Genomic DNA, 12,668 nt, shown 5'->3' with positions numbered 1-12,668 from the left:
GTGTGTGTGTGTGTGTGTGTGTGTGTGTGTGTGTGTGTGTGTGTGTGGTGGGAGGGAGGGGGGAAGCTTCTTCGCCTGGAGGTTTTTGTGGAGATGTGGTGGGAGGAGAAAGAAAGGGGAGATGCAAAGGGGGGAGGAGAGGAGAGTGGGGGAGAGGGAAGACCGGAGAGAGGCCCTGGAAGTGCAAGGCCAAGTGCCAAAGTTTCTGGGCTGTCACTACCCGGCTGAGGGCGGATGTGTGGAGGTGGGGGGTGGGGCACACTCGGGGCCACGCCCTCTTCAGCCTCGAAGTCTGGTAACTAGGGACTGAGCGACCCATTGCTTCAAGAGAGACTGAAGGACCGACATCCGACACAACTGGATGAGGCTGGCAGAAGGCAGAGCCCAGGACTGGACCGCCCGGGACGCCCGATCGTTGTCACTCGCCCTCTGCCCGGTGCCTCCGCCCAGTTCGGGGAGGCCGGGCCGCCCTCACGGGAGGAAGGGAAGTTTCCAGGCTCCCACTCTCACCCCAGCTCTCATCCTCGCCCCTCTGGATGCAAAGGATGAAAGAGGATTTGAGGTAGGGGTGGGGGCAAGAGAGAAAAGTGGAGGCGCTTGGGTCCCGCCTCCCCTTCCCCATCCCACCTCTGCGGTTCTGGGCTCCCCACCCTCCAGCCCCTGGAACTCAGCTCTCAGTCCATGCGCCTAGGGCGCACAGGGGCGGACTAGAGCTCCCGAACTGTGCCACCCGAATCCCCCTCTCACCTGAGCGCCACAAATCTCTCGCCCAGCAGCGCTAGAGCCAAGCCCAGCGTAGTGAGAAGCACAAGCCGCGCCATGGCCGCTTCTGGTGCGGCTCAGTTCGGGGACCCCGCCCTCTACCCGCCTCCGCTGCCCCTCGGCTCCCGGCTCCGCCTCCACCCGCCCTGGTTCCCAGGCTCGGCAAATTCCTGAACCAGCCGGGAGGCCGGCTCCTAGGTTTGGCCCAGGGGACTGAGGCTCAGGGCACCGCCCATCTCCTGACCCCCCCTTTCCCCCCCGCCCAGTCTCTCTTTTCTCTGCTCCATCTCCGTCTCCTGTGACCGCCTAGCCTTGCGACCCTCCTTCCTCCCTCTGGGGCTGCCTCCTCTCCTGGCTCCCTTTCCCGGCCCTCTTGTAGTTCTCCCCGCTCCCCTCACACCAGGTCTTCTGTCTCTTCCTGCAATTCCCAGAACAGCACTACACAAACTCTAGAATTTTCCCCAAGTCTCCCAAAGAGCCTCCAAGCCTACCCTCCGTCCCCCTGGCGCCCCCTCTTAACCTCCTGCAAGAAGAGCGCGATGAAGGTGGGGAGAAGGGAGGTGGCCTCCCTTTTTCCAGGCTGGAATTTTTTTGTCTGGGCTTTAAAAAAAAAAAAGTAGTTCAATTGGAGTGAATTGCAGGACCCTCCACCCTACCCCAAACCCCATCTCTGCAGGATTTCCATTTAGATACATTCCTGGAGGGAAAACTTGTGCCTTCCTCACATTTCAAAAAAGGTCTGGAGACCTCTGGTCCTTCTCTGGGCAGGTCCTGTCTCTCCCCCTCCCCAACCTCCTTCCCCTCAAGTGTGCTTCTTTGGTTCCAGCGTGGGGAAAGATTAACTTGTACCTGACAAATGCCACCAATGGTGACCACTGGTGAAGTGAACAAGTGGAGATAGCTGGAAACTCCCCCTTCACTTCCCAGCCAGCAGGCTTGGCCTAAGCAGAGTTAGGGTTAAGCAGGGTTAGGTAAGGCCTTCCTTGGCCCTGGGGTCAGTCCATACCACTTCATCAGAAAGAGTTTCCTTCTGGTGGAAAGACAGGTGCACTCACAATAACACAACCACACACACAGCAGGACCACCACAGAATTTCCCCTCCAGTCCACATGGTCTAAATTGGGTCCTATTTCTCCTGCCTTGGTCATCATGGAGTGACCTCAGTGCCCCTGGACACTGTCCTCACTTGACTCTGGGGCCTCTGGGCTCTGCTGGTTCTCTTCTCAGTGGCTGCTCCTCTGATCCCATTCTCAAGTGGTGTGTGGGTATGGACACCCCTCCTCTCCAGGGTCTTGGGAGAGCCTCCTGAGTCTTCTTGGGCTGGTGAGGTCAGGTCTTCAAAAGGGTCAACGACACTTCAAACAGTTGGGATGGCCTTTGTCTTCAGTTCTGTTAACCTTTGCATAGCTCCTTATACACACTGAGTCATACAGTCTCACAACACCCATGTAATCCTAGTCCAAAAGCCCATTGGTATGGGACTTTCTCCAGAGTGGTGGAGATGAATGGCCTGTATCTGTGTTTGGGGAGTAGGGAACAACACTTCAGTCTTCAAGCTTTCAGTCTCTTAGGTATTTCTGGCTTTGGGGTGGGGGGAGACTGAGGCAGAGAGAGGGAGAGGAAGCAGGAGGGTAGGGATGGAGAGGGGGGGGAGGAGAGGGTAAAAGGGAGAAAGAGAAAGAGAGAAGATGAAAGAGAGCCAACCTTGGCAAGAAGGTGATGTGAGAGGAGCTGGTCCATCATGCTTCTCTCCCCAGCTTGCTTCACTGGACACTTTGGGGAACTTCCCCTTGGATGACAACCAGGACCGGTCCTCTTGGTTAAGCTGAGTTCCCTTCCTCCCAATGGGAGAACTCCTTCACTCTGTATTGTCCAGTATATATTCTTCCTCAGCGTTCTGATCAGAAATTACCCCAAATCTGAAACCCACACTAATATGTAAGGGGACAGATAGATCTCATTCTAGCCTGGTATTCCCCCCTCCCCCGCCCCCGCCCTGAGTAGAGCAGTGTGGCTGTCAGCCACTGCTCTCTTGCTGCTCCTCCCTTGTAGCAGGGGGGAGGAGGGGGGAGAAGAGGCTACAAATGTCTTTTGGTTCCCTTTGAGCCACAGGTGAGAGACAATCTTTTCCCTCCCATTGATTTTTTTGGACCAGAGAACCCTGACACATCTCTCCGGTCTCCATTTGTGCAGCCCTTTGTTCTGAATGAGCAGCTCCTGGGCAAGCTCTCTGAGGCCTGTCTGGAAATGTCTTTCTGGGGTCAGCTTTGTTTCCTCCCAAACTGGAAAACACTTATATTTTCATTTTTTCTTTTCTTTCTCTCTTCAATGGGTGTAGAATTTTTTTTTTAAGAGTCACAGAGAGTTTGGTTCTATCCTGGATTTTTTTATGTAAATTTTTCTTTTTTTTTTTTTTTTTTGGAAATGGCACCAACCTCTCCCAGATTGGCTTCATCCCACGGTCAGGCAATAGCTCCATTTATTAACATGGAACATTTCCCACAAGTCTGAATGCTACTGGATGGCTAGTTACTTGCCAAATGGTGATACTTGAATAATTCCTTGGCTCTGGCTGTTGGTTGGCAGAATTTGAATTCAAATCTTTTGCTGTACTGTTGTATTGCTTAAGCTCAGTATTTTAATCCAATAGAGTGTTGTTGTTACAACACTGGAAATCTCTTAATTACATTAATGTTTGTGTATTAATGTTGGCACTTGGGAAATGATCCCTTGTAAAGATGGTCACTAAGACCCTGAGGGGCTCTGTCTTGCTTTTGCTGTTGAAAAGCATAGAAGTCTGCTGAAATCAGAATTAGAAAACTAGGTGGTATGGTGGAGAGACTGCTGCCTCTGAAGTCAGGAAGATTCATCTCCCTGAGTTCAAATGTGGCTTCAGATTAGCTGTGTGACCCTGGGCAGGTCACTTAACCCTGTTTGCCTCAGTTCCTTATCTGTAAAATGGGCTGGAAAAGGAAATGGCCAACCATTCTAGTATCTCTGCCAAGAAAACCTGAAATGAGGTCATGAAGACACAGCTGAAAAAATGACTGAACAATATGTGTGCAGTCTGCAAGTACTCATACTGAGCATTTGTTTAATATCAATTGCAATGGTATGGAAGATTGGTTGTCTGGAATGCCAGGAGAATCATCCTTGTTTGAAAGCACTGATACTTGGGTTTACACAGTATACTTACAGGTTTTGGACCTGCCCCAGCTGATCTTTGCACGGGACTGAAAGGAGTTTCAGTTCAGGGGAGGAATGTCATCCCTGTCCCAAAGTCCATTGGAATGAGACTCTCTCCTCATTGGTGGAGATGAATGGGGCAGGGTTGGAGAGAGGAGGGTTCTTCAGACTCTTCAAGCTTAGAGTCACTTTGACCACTTCTGGCTTCTAGTTTCGAAAGAGAAGATGGAGGGGACCAAAGTCAGCACGAAAGGAACAGGTAGTCTTCCTCATGCTGATCCACCCCCAGCTTGTTCCACTAGAAATTTCAGGGCATTTCCCCTTGGGAGAGATCTGTGATTGTCTCTCTTGGTCACCCTGAGTTATCTTGCTCCCATTGTGAGACTTCCTTCACCCCTTGTTGTCTGGCATATGTCCTCTGCTCACTTCCTCTGAACTCTGCTTGGCTATTGAGTAAATGGGTTTCTTGGCTGTCTTATGTGTATTTGTTGTACACAGGAATTTGGGGGTGGGAAGAGAGTCAAGACTTGGATCTGAAGCTTGGTCCCTCCTCTTTCCCAGTAATGAACAATGACCAGAAGTTTAGCTTGAACTTAAAGCACACATCCCCTACCCTAACAATGTTTAAGGGAGCAGATCGATTTCATTCTAACTTGGGACCCTCCCTCTCTGAGGAGAGCACAGCAGCCCCCAAACCCAACCACCTGCTTTTCCTCTGATCAAGAATTAAAATACCTTCTGGAAAAATGTGGGAAGAGAAGAGGTTATAGATCTTTTTTCTTCCTCCTTTGGAGCTACACGGTGATGCCCCTATGCTATATGTCAGGGACAGCCTTTGCAATGCATGCACCTCCCCACACTCATTTTACAGATGAGGAGAAGGAAGCCAGAGGCACCTCATGATTGGCCCAGTCATACAGCTAGTGAGTGTTTGAGGATGTGAACCTGTGCTCTAGAGGGGAATTGAGCCAGCAGGTGCAGGAGGCTCTCAAGAATGACATTGCAAGAGAGAGGGGGAGAAAATTTAGAGCTCAAAATCTTTTGGAAGTGAATGTTGAAAACTAAAAATAAATTAATTGTTTTTAAAAATGATGACATTCCAAAGCCACAAAGAAAATCTATTCAGTTGGTGAGAAAATGCATAATTTGCAGATGACCTCAATCTGGGAGTGAGAAATCACACTCTGAATATGAGAGCTGGGTTCCAAAACAGCCTAGAACAAGTCCTGAGCCTAAATCCATCCTGCCTCCCCCTTTTGGACTACCCGTCAGTTAGGAATGGTTTTAGATTTTTAAACAAAGTTTATATTTTTAAATTGAACTCTACAAAAACAGACAATGGGTCAGATTTAACCCCCATTGTTGGCTGTCCCCAGCCTAGAATCTATATTGAGCTGAATCTAATGTGATGAAATGGAGAGTCTTAGGTTTCTTCCAAATCAAACATCTCTAAAAGCACACAAAGGGCCAGCAGAGATAGATAGTGCTTCACCTGGAAGACACCTGGAGGTTTCGTGGATCCCGAGTGGACAGTGTGATGTGGTGAATGGGATCTCAGGTTGCACAGAGGGAGGAAGAGTGAGGGAGGGGACACTGTCTCTGCCTGCTGTTCGGGGGAAGTGAACCCCGCCTTCTCATCTGGTGGCCAAATATTTAAACTTCAGCTTCAGTATCTGACCTTCCAAGGAGTAGCCTGAACTAATTTCTTTAAGTATGGACTGAGTTGATCTCCTTGCTGTTCAGGAAACTCTCAAAAGTCTTCCCTAGCCCCACAATTCAAACACATTGATTCTGAGGTGCAGTCTTCCTTATAGCCCAACTCTCATAGTCACACATTGCTAATGGAAAAACCATAGATTTGCCTCTGCAGACCTTTGTCAGCAAGGAAATGCCTCTGATTTCTAGTGAGCTGTGCAGGTTTGCCATAGATTTCTTTCTAAGGAGTAAGCGTCTTTTAATTTCATGGCTGTTGTTGCCATCTGCAGTGATCTTGGAGGCCAAGGATAGCAAATCTGACACTGCTTCTATTTGCCAGGATGGGATGGGACTAGTGGTCAAGACTTTAGTTTTCTTTGATGTTAAGCTTCAAGCCAACATTTCCACTCTCCTCTTTCACCCTCTTCAAGAGGCTTCTTAATTCCTCTCCACTTTCTGCTGTCAGAATGGTATCATTTGTACATCTGAGACAGCTGTCCTGGCAACCTTTCCCAAGATGTACTCTGCCTAGAAGTTAAACAAATAAGGTAACAATATACGGCCTCATCATTCTTATTTCCCAATCTTAAACCAATTTGTTGTCCCATGTCCAGTTCTCACTGTTGCTTCTTGGCCCGCATGCAGTTTCCTAGGAGGCAAGTCATAATGTGGTTCTCCCATCTCCTTGGTCTTCCTATATTCTGTTGTGATCCACAACAGGCAAAAGCTTTAATGCAGTCAATGAAGCAGACAGATGTACAGAAATAGACAGATATTTATTAATAGACACAAATAGATAAACAGACAGCGATAGATCAGTAGGTAGAAAGATGACTAGAGACAGATAGATAAACTGACAGACCAACCGATACCAAGGTGGTGATAGATACATCAATGGATAGTGTTGCCTTTAAGCCAACTTAACCTGTCTTCTTGTGCTACTATGTTTTCCAGGCACACTGGACCCAGGGTATGAAAGAGTCAAGGATGCAGTCCCCCTTCCCCCCAATCTGACATAATGTGTTATTGGCACCATATACACAACACAACATCATGTGTTATTGGTGTCTCACAGTGTGCCCATGAAGGTTGAACGAGCGACAAGACAGACACCAGTCAGTCTGCACCAGGCTGAGAAACTGCAGTTAGGACCCTTGGACGTAAGCAGAGCAGCAGACCTTCGTGGTCAAGCATTTCTCAAGGGAAAAGAAAGTGTCTTTTGCCTCTATTCTTACTCAGGTTCTCTTCCCCTCTTTCAGAAAGGAATCAACCCTTTCCCCAGCCCGGCTTCCCCCTTCCTCCTCCCATGCCATTCTCATTTGGGAGGAGATTGCCTTCCACCCCCACACCCCACTGCAACTTATAAATGTATGAGCTCCATCCTGAATTGTGAACTCCATACTTGGCATAGGAGCACCATATGCATACTCATTTCTCTTGTAATAAATTCAGTTTCAACCAAAGTCTCATGTACTTGTGGGTATTTTTTGTTAATAGATAGGTAGATAGATGGATGGAATGATAACAGAGACAGATAGATAGGGATAGATCAATTGATAGGTAGGTAGGTAGATGGATGGATAGACAGACAGATGAATGGATAAAGCAATTATTAAGCACTTACTGTGTACCAGGCTCTATGTTAGTGCTGGTGATGCAAATACAAGTAAAAAAAAACCTTTAAATTACTTAGTGGGAAAAGACAACCCAGAAAAAAGAGCTAGAAAGTTGGCAGGGGGGAGGAGAGGAGCCAAAGAGTCAGGAGTGGGACTGGGAAAAGTGGATGAGGATGGCCTGGGCTCTTCATGAAATAATGGTGCTGGGCAGAAATTCACCCTCAGAGGAGGGGCTGCCAGAGGGGAACTGCTTCAGGGTGAAGTGGCCATTGGGGAGGAGAGGAGAAAGCCTAGAGTCAGGAGAAAAGTGAACATCAACAGCCTGGCCATTCCTTCAGAGCATTCCTGTTTGTGGCACCTCTGTTTGAGTGGGTAGGTGAATCTGAAGCATGTTTGTGTGGGTGGGTGTGTATGTATGGCGTGTGTATGTGTGGCTTTGGGTGTGTATCCTTTCTTAATCCTAGGTTACTGAGTATGAAAGTCTCCAGCAATTGGGTGGGTTTATGGATTGCAAAAGGTGTAAATGTTAGAAGAGGCCTGTGGATGGGGCACCTGTCTTCCACAAAGTAACAGTGTTGCCTGGCTCCAAAAGTTTCATTGGAGAATATAGTCCACGGAAACGTCTCAAAGAAGCTTCACCCTTGAACCAGGAGTGGCTGGACAGGGCCCAGTCGAGGTGAAGTCGAAATGCCTGACGGGCTGTCTTGCAAAACTACTTTCCCTTTGGCCTCCTCATGTTGTTGTGAAGAGAATAAGAGCAAGACAAGATCTGGGTTTTAGATAAATTTAGATGTGGATTTATTGATCAAGCTTGTGACTGCCTGGATTATACACTCATATCAGGCAGCCCCTGATTGGGTTACAGGCAATGCTTATAAAGGCAAAAACCACAATTGGGGAGGGGAGCTAGAAGCCAAGAACAGCCATTGGTTGGATCTGCTCAGGGCTAATTTGGGAAACATAGCACAAGGGTACAGGGTTGTGACCCTCCTCCTGATAGGGGTCTCTCCTAGAGGGCACAGGGGAGTGGAATTCCCCAAACAGGCTGGGGTCATGGAACAGGTCAGGGTCATGTTCTGGGTGAAGGGCGTGGGGGACCTTGCTGGGTCAGCATCCCAGAACAGTGTGGTCTCTTGCATGGGATAGACTTGCCCCATGATCTCTATACAGACTTGCACCATAATGCTTATATGAAATGCTGCTTCAAGGTTTACTGATTTAGGGAAGTACTAACTCAGGGAAAGATAAGGGAGCAGGGGACTTATGCCTTGGGTGATTTACTTTTACCCAGGACGATGCCTTTATGCTGTTACAAGCAGTTATAGGGTTTAGCATAAAGACAAAGACAAATAAAAGGGGCTTAATGGTAGTTTAATGGTGGGATCCAAATCAGGTGTCATGTGATTTGGGTTACCTTACAACAATGTATTGTAACTTGTTGTACTGTTAATCCCATGAGTGTGCAGTGATTCTTGTGTGTTTACACCTTTTTTCTGCCTTTTTCAGAAAAAAGGACTTGTTCCTTTAAAAAGAAAAACTACACAGACACTATTATTATCATCCACCCAATGTCATGTTTAACGCATCTGAGTTGGGTCAGGTTGACTCTAATTTAAGGTCATAGTCTACTCCTGTGCCTCGTTTCACTCAGATGAAAAGAACTTGGGTTTAGCTGTGTGATCTTGGGCAAGTCATTTAACCCCAATTGCCTTGCATGCCCCCCTCAAAAAAAATAAGTTTAAGAAAATAAAGAACTTGGCTTGAATCTGGAAGCTGCAGGGCATCATGGGATTTTCCCTGGGTGACTAAGAGGTCTGGTTCAAAGGCTTCCACAAGGTACTTACGGTAATAGGAGAGCCTACCAAGGGGCTCAGGGCAGCAGGAAGTGTCTACTTCTGTGTAGCTGGGAGGACAGGAGAGGCCAGCCTCTGCCAAACCATTGATGGTAGGTATTGTGTTGTGAGCTAACATTCACATGTTTTGAATTCCAAGCTAAGATTTATGCTGCATTGAATTTAGCTAAAAATGTATTCTGTATTGGGTCAAACTAGAGTAAATGTCCACGGGAGCAAATGTTGAGGACATTTAGGTTGAAAAGCTACAGATGTTCTTGGTGGAAGGACAGCATCAGTCCAGATCCTGAGAGACAGAAAAAATTTTGACTAAGCCCTGGCATCCCAAACGCTTGTCTTGAATGCCCATCCCAGGCAGTTTCCCTCAGGATGTCTCCAGTGCTCAGTGACCAGAAGCAATGGAATGGTCCACATGGGCCAGAAAACGACAAAAGCACCTAGAAGGAGGAGCGGATCTCCGGAAATCCTTCCCAGACCTCTGCTGGGGGTGGTCACATGAGTCTGACATCTCAGACACGGTCTTGGGAGTTAGAGGGCAGTGAGATACATCATTACAGTCCTAATTACTCTTTACCCTATGGCCCTGAACCTCTGTGGGTGGAGACAGAGGAAGGCTAGGACAGAACACCAAGAGACAGGGCTACTGGCTAATTCATGAATTCCTGTCATATTTAAACTCCTGGCCCCTCCGCCAAGCCTTCAGGTTTTCTAATTGCTTGGATCTTGTTACTGTCTGTTTTTGTCTGTGAAACTGGTGGTTTGGATGTCCTGGCCCAGCGAGCATTGTCTTCTGATAATTGGCATGTCACCCTCGGCCTTGGTCAAGTCCCTCCTATTCCCTGGTCTCCTTGGCTTCCTCCCGTGTCAGATGAAAGGGGTAGATTTGTGAACTTCCAACTTGCTACTCACCTCTGCTGTCTGAAGAGCATGGCCTCTTTCCCAGTGGAGCTATATATAGAGGACCCTCCTCGGGTCATTGGTCCGGCTTCCTGAACCAACCCCAGTTTGAGCGGGAGCTTTGATCGGCGTTGCCCAGAGCCCAGCCCAGAGTCCAGCACCATCAGCTGGCCACTTCTGGATTGGAGGGAACTTTGATACAGAGGCAGAGTGCCCTCATTTTTTAATTGAGGAACTAGAGCCAGTCAGGTGAAGGGGCTTTTCCTGTTCTTTCCCATCTCATCAGTGTGGGGAAATCCTCAAGTGGAGACGTCCTTTACTGATGCAGATTGCAATTCCTCTGATACCTCAACTCAATTCAGCAGGAATCTGTGAAGTTCCTACAGTGCAACAGGTCTAGGGGAATAGAATGAAAAAGCCCAGCCAGCTTCTGCCCCTTAGAAGCTGTTACTATCTTTTACTGAGGAGGTTAAACAATGTGTCCACAGAGAAGCCAATGCGAAATGCAAAATAAAGAAGAATGTAGCCCCCACATGAGTGTGGGCCCACTGTGCCAAACCCTGGGGCACTGAGTGGGCAGGTCCCCAGAGGGCAGAAGACTTCTCCCCTCAAGGGTGTCAGCCAAAACCCCATCCAGTGCCGCCCCTCCCCCCAATTAACCAGCTGCCATCAATCGGCTTTTGGAAGAAGCTCTTTACTGGGAAGGGCCACAGTTACACCTACAGTCCCCAAAGCAGAGGTACTGTCCCCTCTGCACCAAGGCAGGGAATTCATGTGACTCAGAGTCATCCTCTGGCTGTGGGGACTCTGTTCCCTTTGAAGAGTTTCCCTAAGTCTATTTCTCAATAAGAACTGTCCCACAAATGTACCTGATCCTTTGTATCTCCTGCACTTAGCTGGTGCTCAGCACATTGGAGGCATTCAATAAATATTTCTTAACTTGCCTTACATCCACTTAGAAATGCCCAGTAGGCAGTTTTTAATGTGAAAATAGAGTTCGGGTTCAAGCTGGATACGTAAATTTGGGAGGTGTCTGCATTTGCATGGGAGCTGATGAGATCGCCAAGAGAGAAAAGGGGACCATCCCTAGTTTGGGGCATGATTATGGGGGAAGATTGAGCAAAGGCAGTAAAGAAGCAGTGGTCAAAGGAGCAGGAGGAGAACAAGGAGAAGTGACCATGCCAGAGGCTGGGGAGGGTGGGCACTGATCCTGGAGCGTGCATTTAGGGTTGTGAGCCATTCCAGTTAAGAGAAGAGGATGAGAGCCAGATCCCAAGGAGCTGAGTTCTGAGGGAAAGGCAGCTTCTACCTGCTGTGCTCACTCCCCAGCACCAGCCAGGCCCGTTTCCAGGGCTCCTCCCTGGTGCTCATCCCCAAGACAGGGGCATTCCCTATCCTCCCAACCTCTGGGTGCTGGGTCCCCAGCATCACTGAAGAGTCAGGGTGGGGGGGATGCCTGGTCATCGCTCTGGACACTGAGGCTTCGCTGGAGAGTGCTGAAAGCACAGTCCTGAGCCCTAAGGCATCCCTTCTCCATCACTGGCTGCCTGGCACGCACTCTTCCAGCAAGCCAGCCCAGCAACCAGAGCAGTGCTTCCCATTGAATGGCTCATGGAGCACTTGTGGATTTGAGGTTGAAGGATTCATGTGAAAAAACCTTTTTTTAAGCAAATACTTTGTAAACTTCTAGTTTACATCATTCATTCCTGCAAGATTTTGAGTTACAAATTTTCTCCCCATTTTTCCCCTATCCACCATCCCAAAATAGTGATCCCACTGGATATCCCCTCCTCCAATGTGCTCTCTCCCATATCTTCTCCCATACTCCCTCCGACTTTCCAGTAGAGCATGGTGGATCTCTATGCCCCAGTGTCTGTGTATCTTATTTCCCAGTTACATGTAAAATAATATTAATAATAGTGTATATATATGTATATTTAAACATTTGATTTTAAAACTTTGAATTACAGATTCATTCCCTTCCTCCCTTGTCACCCACCCTTACTGGGAAGATAAGCAATTCAGTATAGGTTGTACATGTGTAGCTGAGCAAAACATTTCCATAGTGGATATATTGTAAAAGACTGACTATATTTCCCTCCCTCCTATCCCACCTCCCCTTTTCAAAATGGGTGCTTCCAACTTCCCTCCCCCCCAGCCTGCCCTCCCTTCCATCATTCCCCCTCTCATCCCCTTCACCCCTACTCTCCTGTAGGGTGAGATACCCTATTTAGTGTGTATGTCATTCCCTCCCTAAGCCAAATTTAATGAGAATAAGGTTGACCCATTCATTCCCTTTTGCCTTCCTGTTCTTCCCCTCCATTGTAACCATTTTCCCTTGCCTCTTCTATATGAAATAGTTTACCCCATTCTGTCTCTCCCCATCTCCTCTCATTATATTCCTCTCACCTCTTAATATCACCTTTTAAGAAACACCCCTTCCTATTAAATTGGTCCTGTGCCCTCTGTCTATGTATACCTGTACACATATATACACACATTCACATATGTATTCATACTCCCATATGCCCTCCTATGTAGACATATATATGTATGTATATATATACACATACATATACATTTCTATTCCCTTCAACTATTCTCATACTGAGAAAAGTTTCATCAGTCACAATGATTATTTTTCCTTGTAGGGATGTA

General features: G+C 47.8%; 1 protein-coding gene across 2 annotated transcripts in view; it reads right to left on the bottom strand.

The window, feature by feature from the left end:
- LOC138166030 (serum paraoxonase/arylesterase 2-like) overlaps positions 1–906 on the bottom strand; it is a 13,768-nt gene extending 12,862 nt beyond the window's left edge. For both annotated transcript variants that reach the window (XM_069094484.1, XM_069094485.1), the window contains exon 1: positions 748–906. In XM_069094484.1, the coding sequence (XP_068950585.1) occupies positions 748–821 (74 nt within the window). In that variant the 5' untranslated portion in view covers positions 822–906. The remainder of the gene's footprint in view (positions 1–747) is intronic.
- Between the last annotated feature and the right edge of the window lie 11,762 nt (positions 907–12,668).

This window comes from Petaurus breviceps, unplaced genomic scaffold (genome assembly GCF_028583685.1).
Source record: "Petaurus breviceps papuanus isolate PSGF00001 unplaced genomic scaffold, PetGlider_PUasm1.0 218, whole genome shotgun sequence".
NCBI classification, from domain to species: domain Eukaryota; kingdom Metazoa; phylum Chordata; class Mammalia; order Diprotodontia; family Petauridae; genus Petaurus; species Petaurus breviceps.
This window is presented reverse-complemented; position numbering and strand designations above follow the sequence as displayed.